This window comes from Coregonus lavaretus (assembly GCF_964263955.1).
Source record: "Coregonus lavaretus genome assembly, chromosome: 7".
Classification (NCBI taxonomy): domain Eukaryota; kingdom Metazoa; phylum Chordata; class Actinopteri; order Salmoniformes; family Salmonidae; genus Coregonus; species Coregonus lavaretus.
Window position 1 is genome coordinate 11,629,042 of NC_139994.1, and position 27,100 is coordinate 11,656,141.

The following is a 27,100-nucleotide window of genomic DNA, read 5'->3' on the forward strand; positions in this document are numbered from 1 at the left end:
CCCCTAAATAAGATCTGGTGCAACCAATTAACTTCAGAAGTCACATAATTAGTTAGTCACATGATCTCTGTATATATACACCTGTTCTGAAAGACCCCAGAGTCTGCAACACCACTAAGCAAGGGCCACCACCAAGCAAGCAGCACCATGAAGACCAAGGAGCTCTCCAAACAGGTCAAGGACAAAGTTGTGGAGAAGTACAGATCAGGGTTGGGTTATAAAAAAATATCTGAAACTTTGAACATCCCAAGGAGCACCATTTAAATCCATTATTTAAAAAATTGAAAGAATATGGCACCACAACAAACCTGCCAAGAGAGGGCCGCCCACCAAAACTCACAGACCAGGCAAGGAGGGCATTAATCAGAGAGGCAACAAAGATACCAAAGATAACCCTGAAGGAGCTGCAAAGCTCCACAGCGGAGATTGGAGTATCTGTCCATAGGACCACTTTAAGCCGTACACTCCACAGAGCTGGGCTTTACGGAAGAGTGGCCAGAAAAAAGTCATTGCTTAAAGAAGCAAATAAGCAAACACATTTGGTGTTCACCAAAAGGCATGTGGGAGACTCCCCAAACATATGGAAGAAGGTACTCTGGTCAGATGAGACTAAAATTGAGCTTTTTGGCCATCAAGGAAAATGCTATGTCTGGCGCAAACCCAACACCACTCATCACCCCGAGAACACCATCCCCACAGTGAAGCATGGTGGTGGCAGCATCATGCTGTGGGGATGTTTTTCATCGGCAGGGACTGGGAAACTGGTCAGAATTCAAGGAATGATGGATGGCGCTAAATACAGGGAAATTCTTGAGGGAAACCTGTTTCTGTCTTCCAGAGATTTGAGACTGGGACGGAGGTTCACCTTCCAGTAGGACCTTAAGCATACTGCTAAAGCAACACTTGAGTGGTTTAAGGGGAAACATTTAAATGTCTTGGAATGGCCTAGTTAAAGCCCAGACATCAATCCAATTGAGAATCTGTGGTATGACTTAAAGATTGCTGTACACCAGCGGAACCCATCCAACTTGAAGGAGCTGGAGCAGTTTTGCCTTGACGAATGGGCAAAAATCCCAGTGGCTAGATGTGCCAAGCTTATAGAGACATACCCCAAGAGACTTGCAGCTGTAATTGCTGCGAAAGGTGGCTCTACAAAGTATTGACTTGGGGGGGGGGGGGGGTGTGAATAGTTATGCACACTCAAGTTTTCTGTTTTTTTGTCTTATTTCTTGTTTGTTTCACAATAAAATATATTTTGCATCTTCAAAGTGGTATATGTTGTGTAAATAAAATGATACAAAGCCCCAAAAAATCAATTTAATTCCAGGTTGTAAGGCAACAAAATAGGACAAATGCCAAGGGGGGTGAATACTTTCGTAAGCCACTGTACACCTACGTCATATACATATATTCTGAACAAGAATTTAAACGCAACATGCAACAATTTCAAAGATATACAGTTAAAGTTCATATAAGGAAATCAGTCAATATTAAATAAATTAAATAGACTTTAATGTATGGATTTCATATGACTGGGAATACAGATATGCATCTGTTGGTCACAGATACCGTTAAAAAAATGGGCCTCACAATGGGCCTCAGGATCTCGTCACGGTATTTCTGTGCATTCAAATTGCCATCAATAAAATGCAATTGTGTTCGTTGTCCGTAGTTTATGCCTGCCCATATCATAACCCCACCGCCACCATGGGGCACTTTGTTCACAACGTTGACATCAGCAAACCACTCGCCCACACAACACCATACATGTGGTCTGCGGTTGTGAGGCCAGTTGGACCTACTGCCAAATTCTCTAAAACAACGTTGGAGAGGCGGCTTATGGTAGAGAAATTAACATTTAGTTATCTGGCAACGGCTCTGGTGGACATTCCTGCAGTCAGCATGCCAATTACATAGCTCCCTCAACTAGAATAATCTGTGGCATTGTGTTGTGTGACAAAACTGCACATTTTAGAATGGCCTTTTATTGTCCCCAGCACAAGGTGCACCTGTGTAATGATCATGCTGTTTAATGAGCTTCTTGATATGCCACACCTGTGAGGTGCATGGATTATCTTGGCAAAGGAGAAATGCTCACTAACAGGGATGTAAACAAATTTGTGCACAACATTTGAGGGAAATAAGCTTTTTTTTATTTCAGCTCATGAAACATGGGATCAACACTTTACATGTTGCGTTTATATTTTTGTTCAGTGTATATTTATATTCCGGACTCTGACATTGCTTGTTCTGATAAATTATTATTTGTATTTTTTTTGTATTTTTTGGGGGGGGGAAATGTGTGTATTGTTCGGTATTACTTCACTGTTGGAGCTAGAAACAAGCATTTCGCGGCACCTGCGATAACATCTGCAAAATATGTGTACATGACCAATAACATTTGATTTGAAAATGTGTAAGTCGCTCTGGATAAGAGCGTCTACTAAATGACGTAAATGTAAAAACATTAGATCACTTTACTCTCATTGTTTTATTTGGAGTGCAAATGGCCGGCCAAACGTCATGGATTTATTTGGTGGGGGACCTGACCCCTTTAGTGACTTTATTCATTTATTTTAATAAAATGTCATGAATTTATGTAACATTGGCACAGATATTTCCCCTGCTTGGGAGTGAAGGGAGGCATTCTCCTGAATTTCACTCTCCTAATTAAAAAAACTCGGGCGATTTGAATGGGTAAACTAAATTGTAGGATAGTCAGTGGGGATAAATGAAAGATTTAGTGGAAGAGGGTTTTACACTTCCCTGACAGTGTTTATTTCTTCCTGCATTGAGAGAACCTTTTGGCGGGTTCAGCAACATATACTGTGATGAGAACTGAAGAATGAAGATTGGTGGGATAGACTGTTGTGGGTGGCTCTCTCTCGTCTCTCTCCGCTGTCTGCTTTGCTGTGATAGGAGCGGCAGACCCGGCGGAGTGTAGCCGCGTAGGCTACGTGCCATAAATAAATCAAGTCTGAACTGTCTCAACCGAGTCAGAGAAAAAGGTATTTGGTGTCGGCTGTGAAGACTGTTTACCTCCAGTTATTCTCTTGGAAACAACAGAACATGCTGAATTATTGCAAGCAGGGAGCTAGCTGCGTAAGGTAGGCTAATGCAGCACAGGGAGGGGACGGAGAGCGAGAGAGCGGTAGAGACGGGCGCATAAACTCGTTTGGCCAAGTCTCTTCTCATAACCAGCGTGCGCCTGTTCCTCGAATGTTGTGTCGGGTTTATTTCCGACCCTCTACAAGCTGAAAGCCGTTCTGCAAGAGATGTTTGGTCTGTCGGTGTCGTAGGGTTTACTCATATTTCGAGGAGCGGTCGGAGGATTCGGTGTACGTGGACCAGAGCCATATATTTAGATTAATATATGGCTCTGATGTGGATATAATGTTTTCTTCACACCGGGAGTTTTAAATCGTCGGAGTGAACCGAGGTGCGTCTTTGCGCGGCTGGAGGGGCTAAGGTCGGTCAGTGTATGTCAAACAGCGGCTCACAGGGGCGCAGTCTTATTGGCTTTTTATGGCACTGATTGAATTGGATGTTGAGTTTATGAAGTTCATCTGTATTAGTGTGTGTCAGTGTAATGCTTCACAATTCTTCAATAATGTAAGCTACTAATGGTATTATTGAATCTGGAGCAGGACTAATGTGGGCAATTGTAAACGATATTTCTGAAAGTTTTTTTATTTTTATTGCAAACGTATTGTATGTAGTTGGTAGAGCAGATAAACTTGCTTTTATTGTTATTTTGACCCTTAGAATCATTTTCAGCATATCTAATGTGGCAAATTTTGTTTGGGAAATGAAAACGGTGATTGAAGGTGAATTGAATACCTTTTTGTTGCTCATTTAAACAAACAATTATTTTGTGTTGCACAACGTCTTGAATCATAATTTACATACAGGGGTGGCCCTAGCCTTTTGGGGGCCCTAAGCGAGATTTGGTTGCCCCCTACGTGCCCGGTCGGTATTCGGCCATGATTACTACAAGTTTTAGATAGCTGGCTAGACTAATTTACCAATAAAACAATGTATAGCTTATTATTATTTGCAATACTTATTTTCCACCATAATTTGCAAATAAATTCATAAAAAATCCTACAATGTGATTTTCTGGATTTTTTTTCTCATTTTGTCTGTCATAGTTGACGTGTACCTATGATAAAAATTACAGGCCTCTCTCATCTTTTTAAGTGGGAGAACTTGCACAATTGGTGGCTGACTAAATACTTTTTTCCCCTACTGTATGTCATGCAATAAAATGCAAATGAATTACTTAAGAATCATACAATTCCGTCTTTCACAGTTGAAGTGTACCTATGATAAAAATTACAGACCTCTACATGCTTTGTAAGTAGGAAAACCTGCAAAATCAGCAGTGTATCAAATACTTGTTCTCCCCACTGTACATACATACATATAGTGAGGGGAAAAAAGTATTTGATCCCCTGCTGATTTTGTAAGTTTGCCCACTGACAAAGAAATGATCAGTCTATAATTTTAATGGTAGGTTTATTTGAACCGTGAGAGACAGAACAACAACAAAAAAATCCAGAAAAACGCATGTAAAAATGTTATAAATTGATTTGCATTTGAATTAGGGAAATAAGTATTTGACCCCCTCTCAATCAGAAAGATTTCTGGCTCCCAGGTGTCTTTTATGTCTTTTATACAGGTAACGAGCTGAGATTAGGAGCACACTCTTAAATGGAGTGCTCCTAATCTCAATTTGTTACCTGTATAAAAGACACCTGTCTACAGAAGCAATCAATCAATCAGATTCCAAACTCTCCACCATGGCCAAGACCAAAGAGCTCTCCAAGGATGTCAGCGACAAGATTGTAGACCTACACAAGGCTGGAATGGGCTACAAGACCATCGCCAAGCAGCTTGGTGAGAAGGTGACAACAGTTGGTGCGATTATTCGCAAATGGAAGAAACAAAAGAACTGTCAATCTCCCTCGGCCTGGGGCTCCATGCAAGATCTCACCTCGTGGAGTTGCAATGTTCATGAGAACGGTGAGGAATCAGCCCAGAACTACACGGGAGGATCTTGTCAATGATCTCCGAACATCTCATTCCAAAATCATGTGGAGTTGGTCCCCTCTTTGTTGCAGGGCAGAAATTTGACGAACTGACTTGTTGAAAAGGTGGCATCCTATGATGGTGCCAACATGGAAAGTCACTGAGTTCATCAGTACGGGTCATTCTACTGCCAATGTTTGTCTATGGAGATTGCATGGCGGTGTGTTCGATTTTATACACCTGTCGGCAACTGGTGTGGCTGAAATAGCCGAATCCACTAATTTGAAGGGGTGTTCACATATTTTTGTCCATATAGTATATATCTATCTAAATATTTTTTCACTCTTTTGGTGTTCGGGGGCCCACTAGCGGCCGGGGACCCTAATCGACCGCTTATGTCGCTTATGCTTGGAGCCGACACTGTTTACATAGTGCCAGTCATGTTTTGAGGGGAGAAATGGAGAGAGACAAGAGCGGGGGGAGAGTGAGAAAGAGAGGGAAACATCATTGTGTAATCTGTTCCCCAGTCAGCCCTTCATGAGGATGCAGCCAGTGTTTCATGTTTGTTTCTCAGATGTATCCTGCTCTGGGTTAACTCTCCCTTCTGTCTTTCTTTGTCCCCCCCTTCTCTCCCCTTTTGGCTCCACACAGTTTTACACCCTTGGCACTGTGCTTTTGATGGCGTTCTTGCAGAGGACTGGAGACTACTGCCACGCTCAACATCCCAGAGCATAGGCTGATCCAGGGGAGGATGCCCACTGCGCTGCCTTGTCTGCCTAATACCCTGCCCTGATCCCTGGGTACCAACGCGTCGAGGGCTCCCTGCCTCCCAGGACTCTCTACCCCCTAGGTCTGTCACCCTAAGGCCCTCTCTCAGGAACCCTAATGGGGTGATTGGACTAACTATTCCACTACTCTTCAGTGAAAGCCCCAAGACCTCATCTAAACCAACCACAGTGACTTCCCCAAGGATCGACCAACACGAGGACAGACTTGTCTTTTTTGTCTTCTTAAAGGAGGAACAGGACTGAGAACGTCTGCAGGGTTAAAGGCCAATTTTCGGAGGAGTTTAGCCCACCAGCGACCGTGGCGACTGTGGACGACCAGTTTGTGTTCCCCCTGCGTCCCTGTCAGTGTTGCGTTCACCCCCCCAGCTGGGTAAGGGTTGTCAACATGGCCCGTATGAACCGTCCGGCGCCGGCCGAGGTGTGCTACAAGAACATGCGGCTGCTCATCACGCACAACCCCACCAACTCCACCCTCAACAGCTTCATCGAGGTGAGGACCGCTCTATCCCCGCTCGTTTAGACTTGTTAATATTTTCTTTCTCGTGATTCTCTCTATTCATCCCTCTCTCTCTCGCGTTCTTTTCTCCGATTTCTCTTTCCCTCTCATCCTCCCTCTTTTTCCTCTCTCCCTCCTTGTCTCTCTCCTTGTCTTTCTATCTCTCTCTCCTTGTCTTTGGTTACACTAACACATTTTCTCGACACTGCTCCAAGGCCCCATCTTAAGAAAGGTGTTTCTATGACACTGAGAAAAGAGCACAGACTATAGAGAGGGTCTGATGATGACAACAGTGCGCTGGCTGCTCCCTATTCCACAAGGCCTCCGTTTCCATGGCGATGAGTCCCGTTGCCACGTCGGTTGCGTGGCACAGGCAGTGAGAGGAGCGTGCCGCGCGTCAGACAACAGCAGAGCTACGGCTGCCCTTCTCAGAACCACATGTGGGCCACGTGCCCTCTCTCAAAGAGTGCCACAAAATCACGGACAGGCAGGCAGACAGACAAACCGACAGACAGACAGTCACAGACAGACAGAACCCTTAAAATAACTAAATCAGGCTGTTGTACTACCATATAAGCATGGGTGCATGCACGTGTATAGGGTATATTTTTATACACGTCGTCGTTGACACACACACACAATCAAACTCCTTCCCTCATTCCTCCCCCTGTAGGACCTTAAGAAGTACGGAGCCACGACGGTGGTGAGAGTGTGTGAGGTGACCTATGACAAGGCTCCGTTGGAGAAGGACGGCATCACCGTGGTGGTGAGTACAGACCAGAGTGTCACGTCCCTCACACTTCATCGCGAAGTGTACACACACACACACACACACACACACACTGTGAAGAGAAGAGCAGGGTAGAGCGGAGTGTTTCGGTCGTGGACAGGACTTCCAGTACTGATTCCAGGGGTGTCAGTTGGGTATGGTTTGGCATTGGCATTGGTTGCACTAATTGTTTGTCTACATAACCTGGTTCAAGCATTCATGACATTACCCTGAAGAAGACACAGTGATGCTGAAATGTTGGTGTTTTACCCAATAAATTACTGGGAGTTTATACATATGGAGTGTGCGACTCTCTTTGTTTTTATGATAGGGTATGGTAGTTGCCATACCCTAGCTCAAGACCCCAAATTTTAAGTAGGCACATTTTTTGGCGGGACTGAAATCATTCCAATCCCGATTTTAAAATCCTACAGCTGTTCATAGTATTAAATGGCTGGCTTTAAGACCATGCGGAGCATCGCTCAGAGAGCAGCTGCCAGCCTGCGCACCTTTTCTGTCACTTTTAGAAGGCAGGGAGCAGAGACTGTGCCATTTGCTTTGCCGGTCAGCTGTTTAGGCAGAGCGGCGATTGTTTTGAATTTGATGTCAGCATTTAAACTCAACAATGTTTCAATATTCGCAGAATATTTCCCTTCCCTGGCGAATAATGCAGACAGGCAAATGCAAAAATTAGCTGGGATTCATCTCTGATTGCAGCGCAACGAGACACTGTTGGTGGGAAGCGCAGGAGACAGTGTATGAGCGGTTCCACAAGGATGGCTTTTTTTCATGTGGAGTGCCAATTTACCATTTCTAAAGATCTGCGTGCCAGTTATGATTTTCATATACACATTGTAGGCTACCTATCTGTGCCCCAAAAAATGTGTAACTGCCCACAAAAGGAATACTTTTATACAGTGAGGGGAAAAAAATATTTGATCCCCTGCTGATTTTTGTACGTTTGCCCACTGACAAAGACATGATCAGTCCATAATTTTAATGGTAGGTTTATTTCAACAGTGAGCGGCAGAATAACAACAAAAAAAATCCAGAAAAACACATCAAAAATGTTATGAATTGATTTCCATTTTAATGAGGGAAATAAGTATTTGACCCCTCTGCAAAACATGACTTAGTACTTGGTGGCAAAACCCTTGTTGGCAATCACAGAGGTCAGATGTTTCTTGTAGTTGGCCACCAGGTTTGCACACATCTCAGGAGGGATTTTGTTCCACTCCTCTTTGCAGATCTTCTCCAAGTCATTAAGGTTTCGAGGCTGACGTTTGGCAACTCGAACCTTCAGCTCCCTCCACAGATGTTCTATGGGATTAAGGTCTGGAGACTGGCTAGGCCACTCCAGGACCTTAATGTGCTTCTTCTTGAGCCACTCCTTTGTTGCCTTGGCCGTGTGTTTTGGGTCATTGTCATGCTGGAATACCCATCCACGACCCATTTTCAATGCCCTGGCTGAGGGAAGGAGGTTCTCACCCAAGATTTGACAGTACATGGCCCCGTCCATCGTCCCTTTGATGCGGTGAAGTTGTCCTGTCCCCTTAGCAGAAAAACACCCCCAAAGCATAATGTTTCCACCTCCATGTTTGACGGTGGGGATGGTGTTCTTGGGGTCATAGGCAGCATTCCTCCTCCTCCAAACACGGCGAGTTGAGTTGATGCCAAAGAGCTCGATTTTGGTCTCATCTGACCACAACACTTTCACCCAGTTCTCCTCTGAATCATTCAGATGTTCATTGGCAAACTTCAGACGAACCTGTATACAGTGGGGAGAACAAGTATTTGATACACTGCCGATTTTGCATGTTTTCCTACTGACGAAGCATGTAGAGGTCTGTCATTTTTATCATAGGTACACTTCAACTGTGAGAGACAGAATCTAAAACAAAAATCCAGAAAATCACATTGTATGATTTTTAAGTAATTAATTTGCATTTTATTGCATGACATACAGTGGGGAAAAAAGTATTTAGTCAGCCACCAATTGTGCAAGTCCTCCCACTTAAAAAGATGAGAGAGGCCTGTAATTTTCATCATAGGTACACATCAACTATGACAGCCAAATTGAGAGAAAAAAATCCAGAAAATCACATTGTAGGATTTTTTATGAATTTATTTGCAAATTATGGTGGAAAATAAGTATTTGGTCACCTACAAACAAGCAAGATTTCTGGCTCTCACAGACCTGTAACTTCTTCTTTAAGAGGCTCCTCTGTCCTCCACTCGTTACCTGTATTAATGGCACCTGTTTGAACTTGTTCTCAGTATAAAAGACACCTGTCCACAACCTCAAACAGTCACACTCCAAACTCCAATATGGCCAAGATCAAAGAGCTGTCAAAGGACACCAGAAACAAAATTGTAGACCTGCACCAGGCTGGGAAGACTGAATCTGCAATAGGTAAGCAGCTTGGTTTGAAGAAATCAACTGTGGGAGCAATTATTAGGAAATGGAAGACATACAAGACCACTGATAATCTCCCTCGATCTGGGGCTCCACGCAAGATCTCACCCCGTGGGGTCATAATGATCACAAGAACGGTGAGCAAAAATCCCAGAATCACACGGGGGGACCTAGTGAATGACCTGCAGAGAGCTGGGACCAAAGTAACAAAGCCTACCATCAGTAACACACTACACCGCCAGGGACTCAAATCCTGCAGTGCCAGACGTGTCCCCCTGCTTAAGCCAGTACATGTCCAGGCCCATCTGAAGTTTGCTAGAGTGCATTTGGATGATCCAGAAGAGGATTGGGAGAATGTCATATGGTCAGATGAAACCAAAATATAACTTTTTGGTAAAAGCTCAACTCGTCGTGTTTGGAGGACAAAGAATGCTGAGTTGCATCCAAAGAACACCATACCTACTGTGAAGCATGGGGGTGGAAACATCATGCTTTGGGGCTGTTTTTCTGCAAAGGGACCAGGGCGACTGATCCGTGTAAAGGAAAGAATGAATGGGGTCATGTATTGTGAGATTTTGAGTGAAAACCTCCTTCCATCAGCAAGGGCATTGAAGATGAAACGTGGCTGGGTCTTTCAGCATGACAATGATCCCAAACACACCGCCCGGCCAACGAAGGAGTGGCTTCGTAAGAAGCATTTCAAGGTCCTGGAGTGGCCTAGCCAGTCTACAGATCTCAACCCCATAGAACATCTTTGGAGGGTATTGAAAGTCTGTGTTGCCCAGCGACAGCCCCAAAACATCACTGCTCTAGAGGAGATCTGCATGGAGGAATGGGCCAAAATACCAGCAACAGTGTGTGAAAACCTTGTGAAGACTTACAGAAAACGTTTGACCTGTGTCATTGCCAACAAAGGGTATATAACAAAGTATTGAGAAACTTTTGTTATTGACCAAATACTTATTTTCCACCATAATTTGCAAATAAATTCACAAAAAATCCTACAATGTGATTTTCTGGATTTTTTTTCTTCTTTCATTTTGTCTGTCATAGTTGACGTGTACCTATGATGAAAATTACAGGCCTCTCTCATCTTTTTAAGTGGGAGAACTTGCACAATTGGTGGCTGACTAAATACTTTTTTCCCCCACTGTAAGTATTTGATACATCATAAAAGCAGAACTTAATATTTGGTACAGAAACCTTTGTTTGCAATTACAGAGATCATACGTTTCCTGTAGGTCTTGACCAGGTTTGCACACACTGCAGCAGGGATTTTGGCCCACTCCTCCATACAGACCTTCTCCAGATCCTTCAGGTTTCGGGGCTGTCGCTGGGCAATACGGACTTTCAGCTCCCTCCAAAGATTTTCTATCGGGTTCAGGTCTGGAGACTGGCTAGGCCACTCCAGGACCTTGAGATGCTTCTTACGGAGCCACTCCTTAGTTGCCCTGGCTGTGTGTTTCGGGTCGTTGTCATGCTGGAAGACCCAGCCACGACCCATCTTCAATGCTCTTACTGAGGGAAGGAGGTTGTTGGCCAAGATCTCGCGATACATGGCCCCATCCATCCTCCCCTCAATACGGTGCAGTCGTCCTGTCCCCTTTGCAGAAAAGCATCCCCAAAGAATGATGTTTCCACCTCCATGCTTCACGGTTGGGATGGTGTTCTTTGGGTTGTACTCATCCTTCTTCTTCCTCCAAACACGGCGAGTGGAGTTTAGACCAAAAAGCTCTATTTTTGTCTCATCAGACCACATAACCTTCTCCCATTCCTCCTCTGGATCATCCAGATGGTCATTGGCAAACTTCAGACGGGCCTGGACATGCGCTGGCTTGAGCAAGGGGACCTTGCGTGCGCTGCAGGATTTTAATCCATGACGGCGTAGTGTGTTACTAATGGTTTTCTTTGAGACTGTGGTCCCAGCTCTCTTCAGGTCATTGAACAGGTCCTGCCGTGTAGTTCTGGGCTGATCCCTCACCTTCCTCATGATCATTGATGCCCCATGAGGTGAGATCTTGCATGGAGCCCCAGACCGAGGGTGATTGACCGTCATCTTAAACTTCTTCCATTTTCTAATAATTGCGCCAACAGTTGTTGCCTTCTCACCAAGCTGCTTGCCTATTGTCCTGTAGCCCATCCCAGCCTTGTGCAGGTCTACAATTTTATCCCTGATGTCCTTAGACAGCTCTCTGGTCTTGGCCATTGTGGAGAGGTTGGAGTCTGTTTGATTGAGTGTGTGGACAGGTGTCTTTTATACAGGTAATGAGTTAAAACAGGTACAGTTAATACAGGTAATGAGTGGAGAACAGGAGGGCTTCTTAAAGAAAAACTAACAGGTCTGTGAGAGCCGGAATTCTTACTGGTTGGTAGGTGATCAAATACTTATGTCATGCAATAAAATACAAATGAATTACTTAAAAATCATACAATGTGATTTTCTGGATTTTTGTTTTAGATTCCGTCTCTCACAGTTGAAGTGTACCTATGATAAAAATTACAGACCTCTACATGCTTTAAGTAGGAAAACCTGCAAAATCGGCAGTGTATCAAATACTTGTTCTCCCACTGTATGTGCTTTCTTGAGCAGGGGGACCTTGCAGGCGCTGCAGGATTTCAGTCCTTCACGGCGTAGTGTGTTACCAATTGTTTTCTTGGTGACTATGGTCCCAGCTCAGATCACTGACAAGATCCTCCCGTGTAGTTCTGGGCTGATTCCTCACCGTTCTCATGATCATTGCAACTCCACGAGGTGAGATCTTGCATGGAGCCCCAGGCCGAGGGAGATTGACAGTTATTTTGTGTTTCTTCCATTTGCGAATAATCGCACCAACTGTTGTCACCTTCTCACCAAGCTGCTTGGCGATGGTCTTGTAGCCCATTCCAACCTTGTGTAGGTCTACAATCTTGTCCCTGACATCCTTGGAGAGCTCTTTGGTCTTGGCCATGGTGGAGAGTTTGGAATCTGATTGATTGATTGCTTCTGTGGACAGGTGTCTTTTATACAGGTAACAAGCTGAGATTAGGAGCACTCCCTTTAAGAGTGTGCTGCTAATCTCAGCTCGTTACCTGTATAAAAGACACCTGGGAGCCAGAAATCTTTCTGATTGAGGAGGTAAAATACTTATTTCCCTCATTAAAATGCAAATCAATTCATAACATTTTTGACATGCGTTTTTCTGGATTTTTTTGTCTCTCACTGTTCAAATAAACCTACCATTAAAATTATAGACTGATCATTTCTTTGTCAGTGGGCAAACGTACAAAATCAGCAGGGGATCAAATACTTTTTTCCCTCACTGTAGCTGGCTACTAGACGAAGGCGCTTTCCATTCAGCGCCACGCCACAGAGCTCCACTATAGACGGGTTAGCTGACAACGTCACGAAAATGATGCGCCGCTTCATTGGGGCAGAAGTCCGTGTGTTGTTGTGGTTCTGGATTACCAGATAGCTAGCAACAATGACAAGAAACTGCCATGTGGGGAATTGTTGGTGGCTCGTTTCAGCTAGTTTTATCTTGTTCTTGATGCCATGTCTTGTTTTGAGGTGTTTTGACTGATGTCAATGCTAATATGGCAGAAATCTGCTAGCTAACCAAGAACTCTAACGATGTATGTGAGAGACAACAAGTGCTCATTGTGCAAATGTATTTATGTTTTCAATAAACATTCTAAAAGAAATATAGTTTACATGTTGTCAGCAGTCTAAGCCAACCCTGTCTGGTTTGCCCCATAGTTGCACACACGTCGGTTTTGTTGCTAAACAACCAACCTGTCTATGCCTACCTGTGCTAAGACGCTGTCCATTTAGCAGTGCTGAATCATGGGTGCTGCCACATTTTCCTTTTGTATTTCGTGATTTTCGTCATTCTTTGGTTAAGTTTGTTTGACTCCACTGACTATTTCCACTAAGGACATGACCAGGGCAGGAAGGAGGGGGCAGAGTGTTATCAAACAGACTGTTCTGTGTTCAGAGGAGGGCAATGGGGCTGGGGGCCAATTCCTGGAAGAGCATGCCTGGTTCTTATATGCTCGTAAACACACACGCGCACACACACAAATACTGATATACACCCAACAACCTGAAAGCAGCCAACACCCTTTCAAAGACTTATCTGGGTCACCCCTAAACAAACACACACACACACACACACACCAGTATCTGTAACTGAACTTGAAGACACGTTTTTCTGATTACCAGTACATCAACGTTCCTTTGTTGCCATGGCAGCTGCAGAGCCTGGTTACCCTGCGTGGCCTCCTCCATTAAATGTGTTCCTTTCTTTTTCTATTTTCTCTCTCTTTCACTCGCTCTTTCACTCTTATTTTTCTCACTCTCTTTCTCTCAGTGAATAGTGTGGTTATGAAAGGAGAGATATACAAGGTATGCTGTTATGTAAGCACAAGACCATGGACTGCTGTAAACTTAGCTTTCTGCCAGAGCGCTGGAAAACATTGAGGATCATGGCAATTGGTACTAGCTCTCCAGAGTCCTGAAAAACAGAAGTGAGTGCCTGGGAGGGCGTGGCCTACCTCTCCTCTCCCCTTCCTCTGTTTCCTTAGTGATATAGGGGAAATCTGGAGAGATCTAGTTAAAGGGCTTGTACTCGATCAAACCATCAGCTGTCTAGCAGGGTTGGAGTCAGAAACCCAATTCCACATTTTCCTAATTGAAAAGCTAGGATAATTAGAATTGGAATTTCAGTGTACTTCCTGAATTTACTGGAATGAAATTGGAATTGACCCCAACCCTGCTATCCAGTGGCACAAAATATCAACAACAATGAAGCTATAGGACCAGACAGACGGATAGAGCTGTACTCTGTTATCATAGCCCTGGGAGGATGGCTGTTATTATTAAAGGCTGCTTCAACTGTTGAATAACTTTTTGTAATGTAAAATGGGGGATGTTTGTCAACTGGATGGGGATATCACCGTTAACTAGGAATTGATTGGAAATCTGTAGTGATTTGTTTATCCGGTGTCTCCTCTCCACTGTCGCTCTGATGCAGTGAGTTGCTTTGGCTACAGGCTTTCAAAGCTAGAACCTCATAGTGGTATACCTAATGAGTGAACAGTGATGTATTGTGTGTGTGTGTTGAGGGCATGGTATTGTTGCAGGTCATCTTGACATTCTAAAAAGCATTCAGAGGTCACATTGAACGGAACCGCGCGCCCATACCTCGTTCCCGAAGTAGGCCAGTGCTGCTGTTGTTCCCGCCCTGTTGACATAGCCCACATTACCTCAGCCAACATCATGCAGCAGCTTACAACATGTACTACACTGCAAATATTTAACCTTCAGGAGCTTATGCTAAGACCCCAGGAAAACAGTATAAGACACAGCCCAGGCAAATGAATAGCCTGTTGTGGTAGTGGCTGATTGAGTTTGTGCGTGCGTCCATCTGTGTGCATGTATTTGTGGGCTTTCCTGAGTCCAGTGGTGTGATGAGGCTATCTGTCTCTCCCTCCTCTCTCAGAAGGTGTTACTGTGGTAATTCCACACTGTTTACTGTAAACGACAAATACCTGCTGAAGCCAAATTGTGTTTGTGTGTGTACTGTTTTGTTCTAATTCCCGTTTGTTCTTGTACATGGCTCTGTGTGTGTGTAATTCTAGCCTGCAAGTGTCTCTGTGTGTGGTTGCATTGTGTATTTGTTGTAGCTACGTGGGACTATTGTTAAGAGGTATGAGCCAGTGGTGCATTATAAAAGCTCCCCAGACAGCCAGTTTTGTCCCTTCCTCCCTGGAGATAGTGTGTGACTGGAGATCAACAGGCCCTGGGTCCATACCACTATGGCTGATCAGTATTCATGGCTCATCACTGGGCTGCTGTGAGTAAGCCTCTAATCACTGACTGACTGGCACTCACCTATCTCGTCACTACCCTCCTGACTCCTGCGTCGTGTGTCTGTGTGTGTGTGTTTGTACATATGTACGTGCCTGGCTGTGTATCTGCATCTGTATTGTACCCCTGTGTCCCCAGGCAGCTAAATCAAATCTGTGCCATAAACCATGTGTGACTTAGACTGGAGGCTGCTGATAGGGTGAACTGGCTCTAACATATAGATATCTATAGAGGGGCTATGGCTCACTCACACAACCTCAAAATGAGGCCACCCTACCCTGTGTTGAATCAAAAGATGAAAGGATGCCTGCTCCTTCTGTTTATTGATAGGTGTGCTGTGCTTGGCGTTGCAGTGGCATACAAACCAATGTTTCCACCACTGTGGTCGTCTGTCATTTAATTTCACACGACTTTATACGTATGTGAAGTTTCAAAAATTACAACAAAGAACACTTACAGTACAGTCAACACAACATTACAAAACAATATGTATAAGATTCCAAACCATACTAGTTCCCGGGAGTATCATGCGTTGTTGAAACCTAAGGCCTCAGTCTAACACTCTTTCTCCGTCTCTCCCCAGGACTGGCAGTTTGACGATGGTGCGCCCCCTCCCTCGAAGGTGGTGGAGGACTGGCTGAGTCTGCTAAGGTCTCGTTTCCTGGAAGATCCGGGCTGCTGCGTGGCCGTGCACTGTGTGGCTGGACTGGGCAGGTGAGGGGACCAGCTCAGTTGGTAGAGCATGGTGCTTGCAACGCCAGGATAGTGGGTTCGATTCCCGGGACCGACCATACGTAAAATGTATGCACGCATGACTGTAAGTCGCTTTGGATAAAAAAAGGCATATTAATATTACAGATACTCTGTAGGGGACTAGTAGCATACTTTGTAGGGAACCAGTAGGATATCCTGTAGGGTACCAGTAGGATACTTTGTAGGCGACCAGAAGGATACTCTTTAGGGGACCAGTAGAATACTCTGTAGGGGTCCAGCTGGATACTCTGTAGGGGTCCAGCTGGATACTCTGTAGGGGTCCAGAAGGATACTCAGTAGGGGTCCAGTTGGATACTCGGATTACTGTGCACTGTGTGGCTGGACTGGGCATGTAAGGGATACTTTGTTTACTTACATCCGAAAATGACCATTGAACAGATTCACTAATCCCAGACTGTACCTTTACACCTGGGACATATAGGGGAGACAGTCGGTGAAAAATGAAGTAGTCCATTTAATTTGATGTGAATGGACAACAGTGTTTGAGTCATCATGCCTGTCATTGCCTATAATCAGATCAAGGGGGCATTGTTGATCAAGGTATCACGGGGAACAGGATCCAAAGAGGTTGTGTTGACTGTCACTGCAAAGACTGAACTTTGCACAGTGTTTACCAAGTTAATCTGACAGTCAGTTGGTTAAACCTGGGTTAAGGGGGGCTCATTCTCACTGTACCCGATACCCAGTGGCAGTCGGTGCTGTTTAAGATTAGGGAGGAAGATAAAAAAATAATAATATGGGCCTTATTTTTATTACAGCATATTGGATGACTGTCATTCATATTCCATTCATCCAGCTCAATGTAATATCGATAGGTTTAGGCTACTACATGATACTAAAAATTTTCCTATACCCATTATGAGGTTGCTACAACCTAGCCTATGAATGAAAGTTTATAACGTAGGTGCACAGGTCGAGAGACAAATTGGAGTAATCAAGGTGACCGACACATTCAATACCGCCTTGCACACTCTTGCCTGCATCTAGCTGAACTAGGCTGTAATCATTAGTCCAAACAGTTGCAAACAAGAGTTTCTATTGGACAAATTCAGGTAGGTTTATCCCCATTTCGTTCTGTTTGCTTCCGTTTTAAGAAAGGTTTTTCAATATAATCAGCGGAATGAATACACCCTGATCACCTGCACACACAGTTCACTTTCATAGCAGCCACATACGAACAGCATCATCACTTTGCTCGTTGTATAATTCCTTCTCGCATCTACGCGCTCTCCTCCTCTCACCTTTTCCCTTCAGTTGTGGACTTCAGTGCACAACACAACAGCTGTCTGTGACCAGGCGAAAAAACCTTTCCAACCTAGCCTTCATACCATAACCACTACACACATCGTTGTCACCATATTAGCTAACGTCATAGCCAACATAGCTAGTAGAAATAACTTGTTAGTAAACCCGCTACAATCATGCAGTACAGTGTACAGCAAGCAGTTTAGCAGTTACACCGGTGGGCCCCTGTGGCAATAAATTAATACAACCGAAAGCTTACCTTGACTTGGAAGAGTTCCAGTGTTGGATAGTCTTAGCCAGCTAGCTAACATAATTAGCATTCCTCTGTTTGAGCTTGATATTTGATTAGGCTAAATTAGCTAGCTGCAAGTAAGAGTAAGTGACAAAAATACAACGAAATATAGCTAGCTCTCTTTCTCTCTGCTTCTTCTTAATTTTTGAAGAAATTCATTTGTTCAAAACTGTTCAACTATCGTCTTTCTCTCTCTTTTATGCACTGCAGTGCTAGCTAGCTATAGCTTATGCTTTCAGTACTAGATTAATTCTCTGATCCTTTGATTGGGTGGACAACATGTCAGTTCATGCTGCAAGAGCTCTGATCGGTTGGAGGACGTCCTCCAGAAGTCGTCATAATTTCTGTGGAAGGGGGTGAGAACCATGAGCCTCCTAGGTTTGTATTGAAGTCTATGTACCCAGAGGAGGACGGAAAATAGCTGTCCTTCGGCTTACACCATAGTGCTACCCCAGAGAGTGCTGTTGATGCTACTGTAGACCTTTATTGCAAAACAGTGTGTTTTAATGAGTTATTTGGTGATGTGAATATATTTAGTATAGTTTTATCTAAAAAGGATGTTTCACCAAAAAACATTAAAAAATCACTGAGTAGGAAGGTCCTCCCCTTCCTCCTCTGAAGAGCCTCCATTGCCGACACCTCTCCAGGTTCAAGGATAGGCACCTCTTTGGTTGCATCCCAAATGGCACCCTATTCCCTGTACACTATATAGTGCCATTTGGGACACACCCTTTGTCACACCCTTTGTTCATCCCTTTACCGAGTATCCTTCTAGCTCAAAGCTTCAGAGTGAGTTTTACCCACCCTCCCACTACACAGCCACGGTGAGGTAGCCTGGTCCCAGATCTGTTTGTGCTGGCGTGACATGACCAAAGGAGTGGACAAGAAATCACAAACAGATCTGGGAACTGGCTAACAGTGGTGTCCACCTCATCAAATTCAACCCCCTCTCTAGACCCATGTCTGTAGACCCAGACCCCACCCCTCCCTCTCTCTGAGGGCTAGCTAGCTCTGGGCCAAAGTCAACACCAACCGTCCCCTTGGTGCCGCAGTAAGGCAGTAATCCCACAGTATTAGAGGCACCGGGGGAGTCTGAAGACTAAAAAGGAAGAAGGCTTTCGGAGGCATTTTATTTTGCGGTTCCCTCTATAACATGCATACGCTGGGTTCTTTCCATTACCTTTTAGCTGGGATCAGGCCCAGCCCCAGTTGGAGAGGAGCTGAGTGGAGAGAGGGCTAATACCCTATAATTGAATCTGCTGTTCCATGCCGTTCCTTAAAGTGTTCATCAGGCCCCAGCCCAGCAGCCCAGATGCCCAGCTCTGAGCGAATTATAACTAGAGATGACCCTGGATCCACCCCTCAGTGTCTGCAGCAGGGATAGGCTAACTTTCCCGCCCTTCTCTCTGAAGCTGGGAGAAAGTGACCTGTTGTAGCTAGCAACCGCCCAACTGGGACAGCTATTGGCCCTCCCAACTGGGACAGCTATTGGCCCTCCCAACTGGGACAGTTATTGGCCCTCCCAACTGGGACAGTTATTGGCCCTCCCAACTGGGACAGTTATTGGCCCTCCCAAATGGGACACGTTTTTGAACAATACGACAGTATTATACTGATCAGTCTTTCTGTAAAACACATACACACTGTGTGGCTGCTGCTATTCTTCTTCTTGGAGTGTGTGGTGCGCACGTACACACACACACACAGTGTAGCTGCTTGAAGTGTATACTGTAGGAGACACACACACACACACAAACAGCCCAACAGAATGTAGTGGGGGTAAAGTCATAAAACACAGTGACGTAGGGGGGAGGGGCCCCCGGCCCCTGGTGAAACCCCGTCTCTGACGCACGTCTTCTCCTCCCCAAGGAGCTAGCCTCAGCTTTTGAAAGGGTGCCAATGTTTTCTTGGACCGACTTTTTTTAAATGTTCATTTGTTTCAGATGGGAAACACTCTTTCAGCACTTGTACCCTTTTTCTATTAGGGGAGGCTCACTAAAAGGGGGTTGCAGGCTTCAGTTTAGGTAAAGTGTTTTGGATTTGTGTGTCTAACAGTAAAAACCTTGATGGCCGCAGATTGATATGTTTTGAAACGTTCACAGAATAGTCTGCCCTAGTTATGCTAACTGCCATGTTTTTGTGGCAACATAGACATCTCTAACCTCCCTCGTCATTAAAAAGACCAGAAAACTCAGTTTATGGCTGAACGAGCCCCCTTCCTTTGGCCCTATTAGGAAGCAGTGTTGCACTAAAGCTTTTGTGGATTAAACCGGTTACTGGAAGTGGAAGCTTGTCTGGCTGAAAGCACACGTCTCTGTCCATGCCTTGCAAGGATTGTGCTGCTTGAGAACGTTGTGCATGGGACAGTGTACCCACACACAGCCAACTACAGGCACATAGGGATTGTTTCAAACATGGAGTTGTCTTTCTATGTCCCACCCTCAGCACCCCCTACTTCCCAAGGCTATGCTTAGGGACCCTTTGCGTCCCATCTGGAAAGTAATCAAAGAAAGAGAGACATCTTTCTATATCAGTTAGTGCAGGTAATGTAGCTAGTAGTAGTTTGACTGGGACTGCTGTGCTTGTTCTGTCTTGGCAGAGCCCCGGTGCTGGTGGCGCTGGCACTGATCGAGAGTGGGATGAAGTATGAGGATGCCATCCAGTTCATCAGACAGTGAGTATCCCCCACCCCTCCCTCCCTCAAGTGGCTTACCTGGATAAGAGGATGCTTATTTCTCAGAATGAGAAGAAGTTGCCAATTCCTTATATAAATGTGTATTTCTTTCTAGGAAGCGCAGAGGGGCCATCAACAGCAAGCAGCTGACCTACCTGGAGAAGTACCGCCCCAAACAGAGACTGCGCTACAAAGACCCACACATCTTCAAAAACAAGTGCTGCATCATGTGACCCCTATTTCCACCCTCTGCCAATCAACTGCCTGCCACCTGATAGATCTGACCCGAATGGATAACGACGACGGACGAGTCCACAGCCGATGCACTTTGTGACTGAACTATGAGATTATAAATCATGAACTGAGCTAAGCAGCTCCACCAAGGGAAGGGTGTGATGAGTCTCCCTGGTGCCTAAAGACAGCTCTTACTGAGGGGGCCCTCCTTGAATCAGACTTTTTATCCAAGAGCTTGGAATGGATGGTGGATGTGGCACAGGACGTTGACACTCGCCACATTGATAGCCGTCATCACCATGGGTTTGTGCCTCGCTGCAAATGATTTGACTTGCAGTTGACTTTGTCATTGTACCTCCAACGCCCCCTTGCTACCAAACGGTGGTAATGCCTCAAACCATTGTCTGAAAGAGAGCCAGCTTTAGCTGTATGAATATGAAAACAATGTGAATCATGGGGGGAAAAATGTTTGTGCCTAGTTACCCTTTCTCTCCCTGCCTTCAGTAGGGGGACTGGGACGTTTTCTGTTCACTCCTTGTTCCAAGGTTAATGCTATCCAGAATCCTTGGGACGTCCCTAACCTAACCCATACTGCCTACCATTTTACATTTCAATAGAGAGAAATAGTAATGGCGTCTTTTTGTAGCCATTAACTCTGCCATGGTTCGTTGGACAAAGCCTATGGGGAAATGAATGGCATTTTGTTGGGTTTTTGGATAAACGCCGAAAATAAGGTCTATGGTAAACACAGGCTTAGAACACAAAGTATAAGATCTCCTATGAGATAATCTTAATCAGCTAATGTCACTTTTTGTGAATTTTGAAGCATTTATGTAATCAAAAAAAGCACAAAGGCTTCATCTATACAGGTCATGTTAACTGATAGAACAAAACATAATCTCTTAAGCCTGGTTTTAACCTCTGACCTTATTTTTGGCATTCATCCCAAAACCCTATTCTTTCTCCATTAATTTTCCCCATAGGAATGGCTGAACGAACCAGAGGTAACTCTACAACCTGGCGAGCTCTATGGGGTGACGTCAATTGGTCTTCCCAAGGATCCCGGATAGCAAGGACCCTTGTTTCAATGCCCTGAAAATGTGTTTACTGTAATATTTTTGTCATGCCACTTTCTCGCTTTAATATTCGGTGGTCTTGCAGATGAGAACGGGTGGGGTGCACTTGGATGATAACCGACAGGTTTATTTGTACTGTACCTCCACTTTGTGATTGATGTTAGGATAGGCTCTGGATAAGAGCGTCTGCTAAATGTAAATGTAATAGGTAGGAGGACTATTCACTTACACTGGCTCACGTGGCAAATGGGTGTATGGGACGAAGTAGGGTGAAGATGCCCCTAGACGCTGATCTTGGGTCAGTTTAGCATTTTCCCCACTAATGGTTAAGGTTAGGATTGGTGGAGGGTAAGCTGATCCTAGATCTGTACCTAAGGGACACTTCACCCCGGAGCGATTGAGACAAACACTGTGAGATTAGCACACTTGGGTGGCTCTATGGTCATATCCTGTACTGAAACGTGGCCGTCTTTCTCTCTCTGCACCATGCTTTTTGTTACATGGAAGCTGTATGCTGAATCTACCCACATGGAGTAAAATGCTGTTGCTGAATTTTAGGGTCACAGTGGCCTGTTGAGGGCACTTTGCTTTACCCCATCCGCCCCCATCGGCATAGCTGGTTAGGCCTACGCAGAATGAATGCACATCAGTTGTTTTCTAGTTACTAGCCCAGTTTCTCTGATATCAGGTCAACTCTTGTACAGGTGTAGTTAGTTTACACCTCACCAGACAGACACACAGCCTTGTCTCTGTTCTCCGCATTGAAGTCGCCTTCTTCTGTCAGCCTTTTGAAGAAACCACCTTCAGCTGTATAGAAATAAACTGTTTGTCATCCACTGTCCATTCCTGGTGCTGTCTGGTGTGACGATGAGTAGAGCTGAGTGGGAGTACTGTGAATGAGGCAGCCATCCAGTGTTTTTGTGACGCTACTTTAATTACTCCCTCTTGAAGCAATGCTACCACCTGCTGGACGCAATGAATGACTACAGGCCGTGAATTTAAAACTATTCTTCATGGACTCAATCCAAAAGCCTATTATATTATTAATCAATTAAAAAACTTTGAATCAGGGTGACAAAATATAGTCTAGAAACTGTTAAGATAGTCATATTTGGATCTCTGAGCAGTAGGAATACCTGTTTTGCCAAGTAGATGGAAGGGCATCGCAAGATAGAAATGTGATTAGTTAAATATGGAAAACAAAAGCCACATTGGGATTTGAACTTGCAACCTTATGTGTCACAGCCTAAGTTTAACTCTATCCACCTCCCTGCAAGCCTTTTCCAAAGACCGTACAGTATGCCTTTTGTTAATCACATGCTTCGTAAACTGTTGTGGACTAACAGTGAAATGCTAACTTACGGGCCCTTACCAACAATGCAGAGAAAGAAAATAGAAAGAATAGAAGTAAAAGGCGTAATAAGATACACAGAGTACAAGTACCGAGTATGTGCAAGGGTATGAGGTAATTGATGTAGATACAGTGAGGAGAACAAGTATTTGATACACTACCAATTTTGCAGGTTTTCCTACTTACAAAGCATGTAGAGGTCTGTAATTTTTATCATAGGTACACTTCAACTGTGAGAGATGGAATCTAAAACAAAAATCCAGAAAATCACATTGTATGATTTTTAAGTAATTAATTTGCATTTTATTGCATGACATAAGTATTTGATCACCTACCAACCAGTAAGAATTCCGGCTCTCACAGACCTGTTAGTTTTTCTTTTAAGAAGCCCTCCTGTTCTCCACTCGTTACCTGTATTAACTGCACCTGTTTGAACTCGTTACCTGTATAAAAGACACCTGTCCACACACTCAATCAAACAGACTCCAACCTCTCCACAATGGCCAAGACCAGAGAGCTGTGTAAGGACATCAGGGATACAATTGTAGACCTGCACAAGGCTGGGATGGGCTACAGGACAATAGGCAAGCAGCTTGGTGAGAAGGCAACAACTGTTGGCGCAATTATTAGAAAATGGAAGAAGTTCAAGATGACAGTCAATCACCCTCGGTCTGGGGCTCCATGCAAAATCTCACCTCGTGGGGCATCAATGATCATGAGGAAGGTGAGGGATCAGCCCATAACTACATGGCAGGACCTGGTCAATGACCTGAAGAGAGCTGGGACCACAGTCTCAAAGAAAACCATTAGTAACACATTATGCCGTCATGGATTAATATCCTGCAGCGCACGCAAGGTCCCCCTGCTCAAGCCAGTGCATGTCCAGGCCCGTCTGAAGTTTGCCAATGACCATCTGGATGATCCAGAGGAGGAATGGGAGAAGGTCATGTGGTCTGATGAGACAAAAATAGAGCTTTTTGGTCTAAACTCCACTCACCGTGTTTGGAGGAAGAAGGATGAGTACAACCCCAAGAACACCATCCCAACCGTGAAGCATGGAGGTGGAAACATCATTCTTTGGGGATGCTTTTCTGCAAAGGGGACAGGACGACTGCACCGTATTAAGGGGAGGATGGATGGGGCCATGTATTGCGAGATCTTGGCCAACAACCTCCTTCCCTCAGTAAGAGCATTGAAGATGGGTCGTGGCTGGGTCTTCCAGCATGACAACGACCCGAAACACACAGCCAGGGCACCTAAGGAGTGCCTCCGTAAGAAGCATCTCAAGGTCCTGGAGTGGCCTAGCCAGTCTCCAGACCTGAACCCAATAGAAAATCTTTGGAGGGAGCTGAAAGTCCGTATTGCCCAGCGACAGCCACGAAACCTGAAGGATCTGGAGAAGGTCTGTATGGAGGAGTGGGCCAAAATCCCTGCTGCAGTGTGTGCAAATCTGGTCAAGACCTACAGGAAACGTATGATCTCTGTAATAGCAAACAAAGGTTTCTGTACCAAATATTAAGTTCTGCTTTTCTGATGTATCAAAAACTTATGTCATGAAATAAAATGCAAATTAATTACTTAAAAATCATACAATGTGATTTTCTGGATTTTTGTTTTAGATTCCGTCTCTCACAGTTGAAGTGTACCTATGATAAAAATTACAGACCTCTACATGCTTTGTAAGTAGGAAAACCTGCAAAATCGGCAGTGTATCAAATACTTGTTCTCCCCACTGTATGTACTGTACGTTTAACTAGGAATAAAGTGACAGATGGTAAACAGTAGCAGCAGCATATGTGAAAAAGTTAGCCCAAAAAGGGTCAATGCAGACAGTCCGCTTAACTATTTAGCACTCTTATGGCTTTGGGGTAGAAGCTGTTCAGGGTCCTGTTGGTTCCAGACTTGGTGCATCGGTACTGCTTGCCGTGCGGTAGCAGACAGAAAAAAATGGGTAGCTGGAGTCTTTGACAATGTTTAGGGCCTTCCTTTGACACCGCCTGGTATAGAGGTCCTGGTTGGTAGGGAGCAGGATTTCTTATAAGCGTCCGGGTTGGTGTCCCGCTCCTTGAAAGCAGCAGCTCTAGCCTATAGCTCAGTGCGGATGTTGCCTATAATCCATGGCTTCTGGTTGGGATATGTACGTACGGTCACTGTGGGGACGACGTCGTCGATGCACTTATTAATTAAGCTGGTGACTGATGGATGTGGTAAACTCCTCAATGCCATCAGATGAGTCCCAGAACATATTCCAGTCTGTGCTAGTGAAACAGTCCTGTAGCGTAGCATCCGCTTCATCGGACCACTTTCGTGTTGAGCGCGTCACTAGTACTTCCTGTTTGATTGTAAGCAGGAATCAGGAGGATAGAGTTAAGGTCAGATTTGCCAAATGGAGGGCAAGCTTTGTATGAGTCTGTGTGTGGAGTAAAGGTTATCTGGAGTTGTTTCGCTTCCAGTTGCACAGGTGACATCCTGTAAACTCCTCCCACTGACCTTTCACTAAAGCTCTGCCCACTATGCTTTCATCCAACCAATCAATTAGTCCCCAGCTGCCTCTAGATGTGTCGTCACTAGTTACTACAGCCACAAAGTCAAATCCAGCCCATTGTTTATTAATTTTTACGATGGCAAATTGACTTTGGCCGTGCCATCTAGTGGGAATCCATCAGTTATTTAACTCAAAATGTGGGCAATCAGAACATGGACAAGATGAGGACAGCAGTTAGCACCTGGTATAAACAGAGCTCTTGAAAGCCCATTCCTTCAGGTCAACACATAAGTCAAAAAACGTAGTCTCACCTGTCTGTATAGGGGCCCACACATATTTCAGCCCTCCACGTCACCCCCATTCCTCCACCTCAGCAGGCAGGACCAAGGCCCCATGGTTCCTGGGCCGTGTTTCCCTTCCTAACCTTCCCCAGATGGTAGGGCGCCTCTGGGCTAGCGTGGGAATCCAGACTACGTTGGGTTTGGATTCCCAGGCTGTGTCCCAAATGCCAACCTGATCCCCCTATAGGTCCTGGTCAAATGTAGGACACTAGGTAATTAGGGTGCTATTTGGGCCACAGCCGCAGCTACCCGTGGACCCAGCACTCAATGAGATCTAGGTGGGTGCTCTGCTCCTCAACCAGTAAAGGTTGTCTGTATCAAATGAACCAGAGGACTTACTTTGTAACACTATCCTCCTTGTGACTCACTCACAGCAGGGAAAACCCCCTCAGCAGTACTCAATCTAATAGATTAGATGTACTGCTGTTGAATGAACCCACTGTTAGGGAGCCAGCATTGCATGAGGGCCGGGTCTTTTCCACTTGACATGACCAAATCTACAGGTTCTCATGTGTCCACCTGGGTAATGTTCAGTAGGGGCCACTGAAGCAAATCTTTTGGCAACGGAAAACGAAAATCTGTGTTCATATTGCACCGGTTCAGATAATATCTTCCAGTTTCAAAATGTTTGCTCCCTTCTGAACACAACCCTGGGGGTGTGGTCACTCGTAGTCCTACCTGACAGATACTGAACTCAGTTTCAGCTGCAGCCTTTCAGGCCATTGCTTACAGTAAGGGCTCTATTCAATCTGGATCGCTGAAGCGTTACGGATTTCGCAATATAAATTAAGGTAATTTCTGATTGAGCCGACATATGCAGCATTTACCCTGAATGCAGTCTCCGCTAACGCGGGAGCATTGCCTTTAAATTTCTAAAATCACACTAACGCTGAACTTCCGCAATATGGATTTAATACAGCCCTAACTCACCCGGTTCTGAATCTATTTAACCAAATTGAATCTCAGAATTGGAACTCAGTATACCCCTTTAGCTACAGAGTTAGAGATTCCATTCCTGGTCTCATTGATGGATCTACATACATGTATCTCCTTGATTAATTATTCGAACTGGGTGCTTTCCTTACCTACATTTTCCATAAGGTAAGCAACTCAGCAAGCAGATTGAGAAACTTAAGCCTCTTATCAAGCCCACTGGACTTCCTCCATGGTCTCTACTTTCCATCTCGGCTTCAAACACAAGTCAACAAAACAAATGGGTCAGTGAAGTCTCTTAAACTAGAGAGTGAACTGTGCACTGGGTGTAGTAAAAACAACATGGG

The 27,100-nt window shown here is 44.8% G+C and overlaps 1 protein-coding gene across 2 annotated transcripts in view; it reads left to right on the top strand.

Annotated features, from left to right (window-relative positions):
- Positions 1 to 23,191, top strand: part of LOC311132767 (protein tyrosine phosphatase type IVA 3) — a 51,738-nt gene extending 28,547 nt beyond the window's left edge. Inside the window, exons 1-6 of one of the 2 annotated variants that reach the window (XM_084166069.1) lie at positions 1,524 to 3,107; positions 5,683 to 6,309; positions 6,989 to 7,081; positions 15,932 to 16,062; positions 20,259 to 20,333; positions 20,449 to 23,191. In XM_084166069.1, the coding sequence (XP_084022195.1) occupies positions 6,205 to 6,309; positions 6,989 to 7,081; positions 15,932 to 16,062; positions 20,259 to 20,333; positions 20,449 to 20,566 (522 nt within the window). In that variant the 5' untranslated portion in view covers positions 1,524 to 3,107; positions 5,683 to 6,204 and the 3' untranslated portion in view covers positions 20,567 to 23,191. Of the gene's footprint in view, positions 1 to 1,523; positions 3,108 to 5,682; positions 6,310 to 6,988; positions 7,082 to 15,931; positions 16,063 to 20,258; positions 20,334 to 20,448 lie in introns of those variants that run through there. The other variant, XM_084166070.1, reaches the window with a different exon arrangement.
- The last annotated feature ends 3,909 nt before the right edge of the window (positions 23,192 to 27,100 follow it).